The 13,970-nt window shown below is 46.9% G+C and overlaps 1 protein-coding gene across 1 annotated transcript in view; it reads right to left on the bottom strand.

Annotated features, from left to right (window-relative positions):
• pcloa (piccolo presynaptic cytomatrix protein a) overlaps window positions 1–13,970 on the bottom strand; it is a 50,829-nt gene extending 36,859 nt beyond the window's left edge. Inside the window, exons 1-3 of the mRNA XM_062383153.1 lie at window positions 13,759–13,970; window positions 10,279–11,509; window positions 7,930–8,949 (exon numbers count right to left, since the gene is read on the bottom strand). Coding sequence (XP_062239137.1) covers window positions 7,930–8,949; window positions 10,279–11,509; window positions 13,759–13,970 — 2,463 coding nt within the window. The remainder of the gene's footprint in view (window positions 1–7,929; window positions 8,950–10,278; window positions 11,510–13,758) is intronic.

Raw genomic sequence — 13,970 nt, 5'->3', positions numbered from 1 at the left:
GATATTCTCATTTGTTTTCATTCAAAGAAAATCAATACCACTCTCATTGCTATGAGCAAAAACCTATTTGCATTCCTGTGCCAACATAACCCTGGGATAAAAATACAACATGGTAATAATTAAACCTTATAGGTGCTGAATTCTCTCTGTTTTCAGTCTTTAGGCTCAACTAAGTTGTCAATCAGCTTTATTCAGGCAAATATTTAATACAAAAATATGAAACTGGCATCAATCAAGACAGAAAATATGCATTTTGTCCTTTAAACTCTACATGTTGTTTTCAATATGCTAATAGGCATATCTATAATTGTACTGGAAAGTATTACACCTGGTTATTTTTACCAAGATAACAAGCAGATTATTCTACGCTACATAAAGCTTTGACGATTCGTCTGTGTTCCAGACTCATGTGATACGTTTTTTGATCAAAGCTTTAAAAGAGAAACACGACATTCCATCATCACACAATATTTAAATGAGATCCTGTTAAAAATGTACAGCCAGGGAAATAATATTTGAAGATTGATGTTTGCTGACAATGTCCCCAGCAGTGATTGAATCTCATGGATTAGCAACACTGAGGTTCAGATGGATGGAATGACCATGTTAGTTAAGGAAAATTCAATTTATCCTCATTTGGCTCATTATATTAACAATAAAGCCAGTGTCCTTTCAGCAGCGCTCAATTCACCTTTCAGCGCTGGAACTCTTGCTAAAATTTAAATATGTCCGTCGCTGCCCTTCTCTCATTGATGGGTGTTGCTGCGCCGCCAATTTAATTATAATGCACTGGACTGCGGGCAGGACATCTCGGCATCAGCTCCATTGCAGGCCAAAAAAGATCTTATGTCCTAATAAATGTCTCCCTGTTATAGATGTTTCCATCTCGGGGCTTCAATCCGCTGCACAAACGACCACATGTGTCGATGCGATTCTCATTTGGATCATGAAACGGAATGTCATGTGATAGGTGAGGGCCTTCAGGTCGGAGAAGTGGAATTCAACCCATCCCACCGTTGGCTTTGATCCCAGAATAAGCAGCGGAAATCTGAGCTGTGAAGATGAATAAATCAAAAGCTTCTGTCGAAAAAAACCCTTTGTGGAAAGTGCTTTTAACGCTCAGCTGCTTGGAAGCCTGCACCAGAGGACGGTGGCTGTGCTGGTCAGATTCCACTATGGTTCTTTTCCCTGAGTGGGAATGGAGCAGAGCGCTGCAGGGAGAGAAACCCCTCTGAGGAAACCCCGGAGAGGTGAAGGCTGGGAAAAAGTTAATTATCTAATTCTGCGCACAAATCGGACTCATCACTGACAGACGACAAACACGAGTGTGAGCGTTTCTGTTCCCCCTCGACAAGAACGTCACGGCCCGTGGTGGATTGATGTTCCCCTGGCAGGTGAGTAAATAACCGAGGGAACAAGTGTGCGGATGCATTTGCAAAGTGGAACTGACGCAAAGGAAGAGGTGTGGGACGGAGTCTGTTTACTCTGAGCCCAGGGATTAAGAAGGGACATTGACTGTCTACATCCATGTTTGTGTATATTTGTCACAATCTGTGCACGAATGGGAACTGGAAGTCTGGGATTTTAAACTGGTTTTCCCTCTAATGCACCATTTCTTTTGATTTAGTCATTTGACATACCATGAGTCACACAACAGATTAGTTTGTTTTCCATTTTTTGCCAAGACCAAGATCGGTGCAGGTGGAGGGAGTGAGGGGGGGGGGGGGGGGGGGGGCATCAGGGAAACAGAAGTAGGAGAGAAGAGGTGTGGCTGAGGGTGTGTGTGTGGGGGGGGGTGATGGGGATTCCCACCCACTCCTCCTTTCAGTGTAAAGGTTAGGCGCAATGAGCTTTGGGCTCGGGCTAACAACAACATTTGGAAGCTGGCTGCTGTTTCAAGGTGATACTGCGTAAAAAGGCAGTGACACACACACACACACAGAGACAGACACACACACAGAAGAGAAGGGGGCTGTGTTTCCATTTGTCTGTCAAGTAAATTACATGCTAGCATGCCACAAGACAAACAATGCTAATTATTGTGACTGTGTAATAAACAGCTGAGTTTAAATGCGATAGAGAAATGAAAATCGTTGATGTACTTAGCATGAGCCGTGTACAGAGCCCCCCTATGTTGGACATTTATTGTATGATGAATTGAATATAATGTAGGAGGATTTATGGATATATGACATGGCAAACAATATTTACAATGAAGCTTGATGCTACAGAGGACCAGTGCTCTGCTGCTGAATTCTTCCTTCTTCTTCTTCTTCTTCTTCTTTATGCTTCTGGTGATGTGACACACAGGCCTGACTCACCAACACTAAAACAAACCACGATGGGCAGGTTGTCATGGGCTGCGCTGCTCGGGGCAGAATGGGTCGGGCACCCATATCCTTTGTGACACCGCCCCCCCGCCCCTCCACCCTTCCACCCCCTCACGTCAAGGGCCCTGTTGGACTCCACTCTGTCTGTCGGCCATTTCTCTGCTCGCTCTGTTCTGGGCCTCCACTCCTCGGTCATTATCTGTCTGTGAGCTGGCTACTCGTTTCACCGCTCTCTTGCATCTTTTTCTTACAACCTACAGTGTAGATAAATAATATTATAATTGCATCATAGGAGTCCAAGTTTTTACATTGTCCCGCAAAACTCGAAATGAATAGAGAAGCATCAGTCTCCCATAAACGTGAACGGCACTACCTTTAATAAAAAGTTATTTCACACGCCTCTCAGGTTCAGCCATTTTCCTAATCCCGAGCTCATGCTGCCGGCTTCAAGTGATGAACATCAATTTTTTCATGGAGGAGGTCAGAGTCAGACAATCCATCCACAAAAGCCCAGAGTAGCCCACTCTCTTTTCCGCCTCGTATCATAGTCTCTCCGGACACTAAAGAGTTTGAGAGCAGCAGCAGTCAGGATGTAAATACAACAGAGCCTGTGCTAACAAGCTGAGCCCGTTGCCAGGATGTGTGTGTCTGTCCTTGCCTCCTCTCCCCCCCACACCACGGCTTCAGTGCTGGCTCACGTCGTGTCTTGGCTTCGCTCTCTGTCTAACTTGGCACCGACGGTTCGGTGGCTAAAATCTGGCCCTTTCTAAGCATACAAGCACCAGTGAATTAGAAAGGGGATAATTGAAAATCATTCTGGAGAGGAGCCGGAGGGGAGTTCTATAAAAAGAAAAAGGAAAGGGCTGTTTTAGTGTCTCGAGGACATTCAATTACTATCGTAGGGAATTCTAAAACAGCAGTGAACCACTTGTCATACCTGGTAAGGGGTCCTGGGTTAGGAAAATTTGATGGACTCCAGGTATTCTGGTTCAGGTATTTCATATGTGCAGTATCTAGAAATCTAGAAAAACTGGCACATTCTGTCCGAAGCTCTGCACAGACACACACACACACACACCTTAAAGTCTAAAAATAGTGTCCATTTCATGGCTTCCGAGGTGGCCATGTGGGGGGGACACTCTATGGGTTGCCTGGGGCAGCAGAGAGACGCTTTTAAAGGAGAGAATATGAGAGAGGGAAAACTAAACAGTGATAAAAGAGACTGCAGGGAGGGGAGAGAGAGAAAGAGAGAGAGAGAGAGAGAGAGAGAGAGAGAGAGAGCTGCCCTACAGCTTGTATGTATTCTCCCCCTTTGTGTCTCTCTTTTGTCGCTGCGACTATTTTCGCACACGTCACCCTGGTGGGCGAGCGCCGGGAGAGCTGTGAGGCAACTGGCCTGGTATTAAGCTGCCGATACAAATCAACCCGAGTCCAAAACACAAATGGGAATCAAACGACAGATTCCCATAACAACTGGGTTTGTGATACGGGCGAAGAAAAAGGGAAATTGCACCCCCCCCCCAGAGGATGAGCTGAAGCTGCAGCTGGATGATAGACCGATGGCTGTGAGCATGCTCTACATGTACACGTGTGCCCGTACAGTGCGACCACGGAGCGTCTTCTATCTGCCGGCGCGTGACTCCGGAGGGCTCAGACTGTGGGAGGATTCACGGGCTCGGCCACAGAATAACAATGAGGAAGGAGGACACAGGCATCACCACGCAGAGAGTGTGGGTGTGCTGAGGATGTGCCGGACCAAAAGAGACAAGAGCGCACAATGATGAGTTAACTTTGAATTCACTGAGTGGCTTCACAGAACCTCTGCTATAACTGGCACAGGCCTAAACCCAAGCCTGACGATTGTGTTAAAAACAACGCAACAATGCAGCATCACGAAGGAAACTCATTATCAAAGCCTGTTCCGGTGACTGGACAGTTTAAGGTACAGAGCTCTAATCTCATTTGGCCTCATGGGTTTCTTGTTAACGTCGTGAGGTGGCCGGCCAAAGAAATGGTCTGACACATCATCCTCCAGTAAAACGACAACGTGTCATATTAAGTGAGCGTCAGAGAAGCTGGTGGGCAGATTTTGTTGAGCCTCTATAACCCTGTAACCTTATATCCTTCACACGGCGCCCTTTCCCCCCCATTTCCAGGCTTTTTCGACCCAATCACCTGGTTGGTTGTCGACTATTTTAACATATCGAAGTAGTGTTTATACCTTAACCTCAACAAACAACGATCCCTCCATAACTATAACAGCTTATTTATTACGGTAACTACACTAGGGACAGAATTACTTGAGACACTCTTATGGTTTGTATCAGGTTGGAGGACAGTTTTCTAACCAGAGTTGTCCCTTTGACCTATTCTCCAAAAAATGTGGAGCCTTAATCTACAGCTGGTAAAATGCTATGATCACCCGTCAGTTTATTACCTTGTTTATCTATTTGAGTTTGAGGTCTTTGCAATAATGAGGGAGTTTTTTAACAAAGCATTTCAGTTTCCTACCCACAGCCTCGGTGTGTTTAATAATTTAAGACCATTTGATATATTATTGCAGAGCACAGTCGTCCAGTGGTGGAAACGCAGTTGTATATTTGTCACAATTGTCTCAATCTAGCTAAATCTCCAATCTAACCATCATTATAAACACAGAGTTTGTCATTATGAACAAAAACACATATTAGGTGATATGGTTTGGATTTGGACCTTTGGCTCCCGGCTATTCCACAAATCACAGATTATTATGAGACGGTTGTTGCTCGATATATTTTAGAGTTTAGTAACAAGGACACAATCTAGTTTTTTCCTGGGTGAGGCTCGATGCAGCTCACAGATCACAGTCTCTTGATTTGTGCTTGTTAGCGAAGTGCTAACCCATTTTACGTTAGACTTCTCCAACGAGCACACTCATTACCGATAAGGGCAACATGACATGGAGCCTGAGCCACGGGAGCAGCACTGAGCAGCACTAGACACACATTCACAGGGAGTCTGACACGCGAGGAAACTACAGTGCTTGAAAGGAGGATAACCACCAAAAAGACCAAAGGCAAAATATCATGACTTCATGATTAAGGGATGCAGAGAAAGACAACATAAAAGAGAGGGGGCTTATAAAGATATTCTGTGAAAAAGGTGACCAAAAAAAGCAAAAGAGGGGGACAAAGATGGCCGGCCTGTGATGGCAGGGAGGGAAGAAAGGAACAGGAGCCATTAGGGTGAGTGCTGTTCCTTCTGAGAAATCATATTGATGGGGATTAAGCGCAGACACCTGAGTCCGGGCTCAAGCCTCGATAGAAATGACAAGCTTCCTGTTGCCCTTTAAATCCTTTTAGGAAACAGAGATTACACCGACACACGCGACGGCTGAGAACACATGCACTCTCACCCTTCCAGCATTTCAGTTGAAACACCTAGGCGATAGAAAACGCCTAAATTCTCATGTGGACCTGGACGTATTGTGATGCAAACTCATTCAGACAAGCAGCTACACTTCGGAGGCTCACGCCTGCCTGCACGGCTCGTCTCATTCTCGATAAGTCATCAATCTTTCAAATAAAACATACTGTTCAGCACAGGGACACAAGCACACATTCACATACCCACTCGCTCTGACCCACTCGCATGCGTCAGCACATGGACCCTCGCTGACGGCCTTTATGACAGCGAATGACAAAGAAGCGGGGCACAGTATGTGGGTGGGGGGGGGATGACTCAACTGAGGTGCTGGGTGTGTGTGTACGGGCGTCCCCTCCTGAAGATTGCACTTTGACGTGTTCTCAACTTCGACCAAATCCTATTATTTCCCCTGAATTATTAAAGGTATTTACTCCTGCACGACTCAAAGAGGGACTCCTCTTTCTCGTCTGGCTCCAACCGTCGTTCCAAAACAAAGCCGAGCCGACGATGCTGGCTTTAAGACAACGACCAATCTATAACCAATTAGCGCATCAGTGGCACGGCTCTCCAGTGTAATTACATTTTCCCCCGCGCTTGGCCTAAATGAAGTGGTTTGCAGTTCAGCTCCCCATTTTCCCATCAAGCAATTAAGAGCCGCAGAAAAATAAGGACCGGAGTCCCCAAACTTCAGAGACTTGAAACTTCAGTGGTGCTGTCGGTGCTGTAAACAAACGGCGGACATCTTGTTTTTGGAACGCTACCGAGGGCTTTAAATGTCTGGGATAATGCAACTACTCAAGTTAAGTAGAAATACTCACGACGTGCAGAGACAGATTTCTGACCAATAGTTAAGCTAGATGATAACTCGCTATTTCAAACTTTTACCGAGATAAGGATTGCTGAACAAGTATTTTATAACAACCCCCCCCCATGGGACTCATCACTCGTAGAACCCAGTTTCATATCTCACACTGAAAGCAAAGTTTATATATTTCTTAGAAGTCAATATTCTTCCGCCAGTTATATTCCTACAACATAAAAGTTGATTTCCATTGAGATTGTCAGTGTTTGTGAACAAAGCGGGGGTGCAGCGGCTTAGATCTGCGGTGCTGCTGCGGAGCAAGGCTCCTCAGAGAGACAGAAATACACAGCGGATTATTCAGGACTCACTTAAACCACAAGCCGACACGTGAAGCCGTCTGACATGTGACTTTCCCCTGAATCACATGACCATGTCCAAGTAAACGTCTTACTGTCACTGACCTGCAGCTTTTTGTTTGTTTACCCAATGCGTGGCTTCAAGGCGGTTAAGAGTGATGCAGTGTAGGATTATTCTCATGGAATAATATGTGGGTGTAGTATATATATATATATATATATATATATGTGTGCTTGGCCTACATGCTGAGGCGGAAGCGCTTTTTGGCCTCGGCTCTCGTAAAATACTCCATAGAGAACCATCTGTTCTGTGTGGAACATAATGAAGTAACACCAGCAAACCAGTGGCCCCCGCACCTCGAGTGATAAGCGGACAAAACGTTCTAAGTTTCCATGTCATCATCAGGCAAACAAAGACCACGGCACGTTCTCGCAAACACACTCAGGCAAACATGTTGTACGTGCATTGAGATGTTTGCACAGAAACATATCTTCTGATTTCAGAGAGAGGAAATAGGCCATAGGATGGAAGCTGTGCTTCCTGTCCACAAAGCAGACACACACACACATACTGTACATGACACAGTTGCAGAGTCAAGTGTCAATTCTTTCAATTGCCCCATTTGATCTTCACATTTCTGGCTACCCTCTCGACAAAAACCAGCCTGGTCGCAGTGAGGCCGTCTTGTTAAAACGCAGCGTAATTGACCACATCCATTCTGTCAGTGGACAAATATGTGCAAACTACATTACGCTGTCTATTTGGGATAAACTAATGTAATTTAGTGCAGCTAATAACATGCTATCCTCATTCCAGAGCAGTTTGCTGGATGCTTGTGGGAAACAACGCTCGGCTGAAAACTCTGCCGCTCCTGATGGTATCTCTTCTGTGACCTACTTCAATGAAACATCTAGGAAGATGTTTGCGTTCTATTTATAAACGACAGAATGCATAAATTACTGGTAGGTGCAGTGTTTTGGAATATAAGGAAGCTGTAGAGCTTAGGAAAAGTGCAACAATTATAGGGCTTCTTACCTCTCCTAAGTGGGGAGTGGGGTTGAATCCACACAGATTGCACACTGTCTTCTTGCACTCGGTGCAGAAGCTGTAGTTCGGCATGCCTGATGATCCAACGTTCAGCTCCACGGTGCAGAGAGGGCAGCTTTCCTTGGTGGTGGAGGCCGGGGCAGGCGCCGGTTGGACTGCTGGGGCCTTCTCTTCCTGCTCCACAGAGATGGTTCTGGGGGGTTTCTTGGATCTGGCAGGTGGGGTGTCAGGAGCAGAGTCCGAATCAGGGGGCGATCCAGGCGCAGAGAAGGGGGAGTCGGGTGGGGAGCCGGGGTCAGAGTCAGGAGGGGAGCCCGCTCCGGAGTCAGCCGGGGAGTTGGGTGGAGACTCTGCCGCCTTTTGGTCCTCCCCTGCGACGAGATTGGTGGCTGAGCTCAAGAGGGACGATCCAAAGCTGAACATCTGAGAAGCAGCAGCAGGAGATTTGGATTCTTTGGACCCTCCAAAGCCGCCGAACAACTTCCCAGCCACAGACTCCTCCTGCTTTTGCGGAGCGTGTGCCTGAGGCTTTGACGATTCCATCAAACCGCCAAAACCGCCAAACAGTTTCCCTGTAACAGACTCTGCAGCTTGAGAAGAAGCCGCAGGAGATTTAGACGAATCGGTCAGGCCCCCTAAACTGATACCTCCAAACCCCCCGAAGAAGCTGGACTCCTGTTTGGCTTTAGACGGCGACTGCTGGGGAGTGGTCCTCTGCTGGATGGGACGACCTGTCTTGGGGTCAATTTTGGGCGATCCCGCCGAAGAGGCCGGGGAAAGAGGACCCGGAGAGGTAGGACCTGGGGATTTCTGCCTCGGCGTGGTTGGCGGCGTTAACCCTTGGTCGGTGGTACTCTGTTGCTTTATCAACAGCTTGCCCGGCTTGCCAGACGCCTGTCTCTGGGGCGAGGGCGGGGCAGAGCCTTGCTTGGGCTTTGACATGCCGGGGGGATCCATACCTCCCATCGCCCGCTGCATTTGGCAGTTCAGACACAGCCATTCTTTGCCCTGCGCATGGAACAAAACATGGGTTAGAATTGACTGGTACTAAATTCCACGTTGTTACGAGCATGGACAACAATGGCACATGCAATTACAGCATGAACACGGATAGGCATGCGAAATTAAACCCCCTAAAATAACAGTTTTCTTTGTGTGTAGCTCAAAAATAAATACAAACTCAAAGATAGGTCCATTAATTAGTGTTTCAAATGAAGCTGAATCCTGTTTTCTCCTCTCAAATTTCTTCTTTATACCCTGAGTGAATATAAATCTGTCAACAGTGCCATAAATACGACTTATAATGAAAACTAGCTTGTTCTGTTTCTAATTAATTTAGAGGGAAAAATGCTATTTATACACTTCATTAATCTGACTGCGAGCAGTCAGACAAATGCTTTCATTTATAAATACCTTTTATTACTTATTATTATTATTATTATTATTTATCTTTATATGATTAGACGATCATCCTTGTTTAATGAAGGGATATCATCAGATTCCAGTGTTAAAACTACAGTGTTTAAAACATATTGTTGACAGTTTGATTACTATATAGATCACAGGAATGATTTAATTATTGTGCTTATTAAATACAATCAGTTTAACAAACCTAAAAGCAGCTTACACAACTGTATCTTTTACTGTGTCTCGACTAATGAACAGTAACGAATCCAGAGGAGACGCTGGAGCAGAGTGAACCAGTCGCTCTGCTCTGCTCTGCCTTGCTCGTGGCCCATCGGCGAGTGTCCTCGCTGGCTGGCACAGTATCTTCCTGTGGCCATGACATGAGTCACCTTGATCAACATTCCCTGGGACCATATGGTCAAACTGTACCTCAAATCGAGTGCCACTGCTATGAGCTGCTCCCTTCTGCCAGGCTCAGAGAATAGAAACTAACAGGACATAATTGGATTTAACTATAGTGTGGAAATGCCAACAATTATTTGGTCTAATTTTGTTACCGAATGCTCATATTTTTAGATCATGATTCGATCAAACCAGTCTTCAATAATTCACTCTGTCCATTTTGATGATTGGACAGAGAGTTCCGAGTAAAACCAGAAATTAGTTTAGGATGATGTTTTTGCAGTGAAATTGAAACTTGATAATTTTATATTTCACACAGAGACTCTTTAATGATGTGGAACTTTTCTCATCGTCTGCCACCGATAACATGAACTCTCTCATGTATGAGATAAGTACCCGTCTGAAATTTTTTATGACCAGGTATTAATCATGTGGAGTAAATCATTTACATACATTTTAAGTCACAGTTAAAATAAATTTACAAAAAATAAAGAAAAATAAGACAAAATACAATATTCAGTGACTTACTGCTGAATCGGGGGGGCTGAACCCACAGAGGCTGCAGACCTGGTTCTTACACTCAGTGCAGTTGCTGTAATTTGGAGGGTCCTTCGACCCAGTGTTCAGCTGGGTGGTCTTACACAGTGGACAGAGTCCACTTCCAGTCTTTCCAGGCCCCTGCTGACCAAGTGGCCCTCCACTCTTAGGTTGTTCCCCAGGATGAGCCCCGGGGCCAGGTGGCCCCTGCTGCTTGGGTCCAGCCTTCCCTGGTCCTTGTTGTGGAGGCCCACCTGTTTGTTGGGGAGGGCCACCCTGTTTGGCACCTGGACCCGGTGGTCCTTGACCTGGTTTGGGGCCCTGTTGCCCTGGGGGTCCTTGACCTGGTTTTGGGCCCTGTTGCCCTTGGGGTCCTTGACCGGGTTTAGGGCCCTGTTGCCCTAGGGGTCCTTGACTGGGTTTTGGGCCCTGTTGTCCTGGTGGTCCTTGACCGGGTTTTGGGCCCTGTTGCCCTGGGGGTCCTTGTCCTGGTGGCCCCTGACCTTGCCTGGGAGCCTGCCCAGGGGGTCCTTGACCAGGTTTTGGGCCCTGTTGCCCTGGGGGTCCTTGACCGGGTTTTGGGCCCTGTTGCCCTGGTTGTCCTTGTCCTGGTGGCCCCTGACCTTGCCTAGGGGCCTGCCCAGGGGGTCCTTGGCCAGGAGGACCCTGGCCTGATTTGGGCCCCTGGCCTGGCGGTGCCTGGCCTTGCCTGGGTCCCGGTCCAGAGGGCCCTTGCCCTGGCTTTGGCCCCTGCCCCGGAGGGCCCTGACCTTGTTTCTGGGGTCCTCCCTGTTGTGGTCCCTTTGGACCCGGCCTTTGCTGGGGGCCTTTCCCTGGTGGCTTTCCTCCCTGCTTGGACTCAGGCGCTGCGTCTCCCTCCTCCTCATCCCCAAACAGTCCAAACTTGGACATGTTGACAGAATCGCCCATGGAGGATATAGAGGAGGACATAGAGGATGTCATCGATGACACGGCACTGAGGGGGTTGGCCCCGCTGAGGAAGCTGGAGCCAAACATGCCGGAAGACTTGGTCTCAGGGTCCTTTGGCTCCTGCCGGAATCTGGACTCAAAAAGGCTGAGGGATGAAGGGCTCCGGCCCGGCGCGCGCTTGCCAGGTGGGCTCTGGTTGAACGCGTCTACAGTTCGGCTCTTACTGAGACCTGTTGGGCCCCTGGAGGCCCCTACCTGTTGGGGTCGTTGCTGAGCATCAGATTCTGAAGGTCTGGAACAAAGGAAACAGACTTTTTGTTAGCATACAATTAATTTGTGTTTACTTTGACAGTGTGAGAAAAATCATATTCCACATAGTCCACCCTAACTCTCAGTTGAATAAACAGTGAACAAGACTATTCTTCATCTCCTTTATAAACCTACAAGAAACAAGAGTTTCTGCTGAATTATGCACTCAGATCGAACAAATTTACATATTTCCAAACATAGCACTTAAAACAATCTGGCAAAACAAACCAGCAAAAGTATTAAGCACCCTCACAACTGTTTTTCAAGAGAATCCATAAAAGATGCTTCAAAAAAGAACACAGCCTGAAAAATAAGGGTGGAAGAAAACAGCTTCTCACTGATCTCACTGTCTTTAAACCCATTTCCACCTCAATCGTTGCTCGATGTATTAGCCGACTCCACTGCCTCCACTGGAGCGTCACTGTGCTAATAATACAACTTAAGACCGCGGCTCTCCGGCCCTTTCATCACGTCAGTGAACACAAAATGTGTAGCTAGCAGCCCCGAGGTGAAGCTGCCAGTAAAGTGAATACCGCTGAATGACACGGAGTGTAGATCATTGAGATAGAGGGGGGGAATGTGTGGCTGCATTGGGGTAAGCTGATACGTCTTTGTTAGCTCAGGCAGCGCACACACATATACACACACACACACACATACACGCATGAAAGTCAACTGGACCCTGAGAGGAATGCATCAGCGCACAAACACATTGATTGGATATTATTTCTTGTTCCGTGTGCATGCCACACATAGAGCTGCTGCTGCAGGCGTCATTATGTCTCATTTGAATTACCTTCCCGGGCAATAAAGTTGAACACTGCCATGAATACAGCATCTTATTATTCCTAATTTCCAAGAGATGATACTAGTCAGGCTGAGAGGGAATCGAGCATCAGCACCAGTGGTGTTGCAAAGCGTCGCTGTTCCACTGCAGAGAGGATTTCAGCACCATGGACAGCGACCGGCCTCAGTCACATCCAACGTTGGAACATGAAATGAGACTTTTAAAATAAAACAGAAAAATTGGAAAGCAGCATGGAAAGATTTAACTGCTCCTCTATTTATAGTCATATTAATATTGATGCACACCCCCTCCCCCTACATCTCCAGCACAGATATAAATAACATTTCCCCCCCTCCCCAGTTGACGCCAATTAGCATTTGCCACACACCAAGCCAGTGTTTTTGATATCGAGGAACCGTTGTAGGTTTTCTGTTTAGGGCTAGGATTTGCATTATTTATTAATATGTTGATGAATAAATCATATGTCTGAGCATTAAACGGAAATAAAAATGTTGAATTTGAAACAAAAATGTGCTAACCTAAGCCTCCTCAGATATTTTGACCACAAAGATGTTCACTCAGCTGTCGATCGAGGAGCCAACAAACCAGAAAATTATCAAATTTAAGATGCTGAAATCTGAGAATTGATACTTTCACTCTCTCAAGCCGACAAATCAATTATCAATATAGTTCACTGTGATTTTAGTCGTCAATAACTGATTAATTAATCGTTGCAGCCCGATTCCTGACACATAACGGCAATGGCAGCAAAACTGTTTTCACTCCATAACACAGCAGGTTTCCAACACAACCCATTAAAATCCAATTAAGACTAGTCTTACTGTTCATATTAGAGATCAGCTCATTAAAGGTTGGTCGGGTTTGTTTTTATTGGCTGTTTAAAGCTCAATCGGAGGGTGGTGGTGGTGTGGACAGATAAACTCACACACACACACACACACACACACACACACAAACACTGGGCACGACTAATGTTTTTACCCATCAGGCATTTCGAAAATTTCGCACAAATACTGGAGGTGTGTCTCTAGGTCTGTGATCTCACACATACACACACAAGTGACACAGTCAGATTCACTATATTGTAGAGGCCTGGGATATTAGCAGCCATTATAATAAAAACATGACACACGTCAGAATGAACGAGACATGGTCAGATATCATGACAGCTGGTGTGAGGCTGTTTTCGAGAGCAGGTTGGTGGCGTTTCTACCAGATGTTCCAGATGTGGATCCATCATACAGGGAGCTGCTCTAAGAAGGGAAAGATGTCTTGGTGGGGTTTCAAATGGGCGTGAACGGCTCCCTGCCTCCTCGGAGCATCTTTCCGCCGCTGCACACAGCCCATCCACACGTCCCGCTCCCACCACCTGATCCCAAATGCATGGAAATGAATAAATGCTGTTCAAAAAACAAAGCTCCTGCCTTCGTGCGGCGGCTGCGCCTCCGGGCTGCCTGCCCTGCGCCCTTGACAGCGCCGCGGCGAGCTGCCTCCTCTGCTCCTCGCTGAGCTCCGCCAGGTCCACGGGGCTCCCGTCGGAGACCCGCACGACGCCGCCCTTCCCGTCGGGTGCCAGCCCCTCCGGTAGCCCGGCTGTCGGCCCGTCGCCTCCCTCCAGGCTCGCTTCGTTCCCCAT

Source organism: Platichthys flesus, chromosome 23, assembly GCF_949316205.1.
Source record: "Platichthys flesus chromosome 23, fPlaFle2.1, whole genome shotgun sequence".
Taxonomy (NCBI): domain Eukaryota; kingdom Metazoa; phylum Chordata; class Actinopteri; order Pleuronectiformes; family Pleuronectidae; genus Platichthys; species Platichthys flesus.
This window is presented reverse-complemented; position numbering and strand designations above follow the sequence as displayed.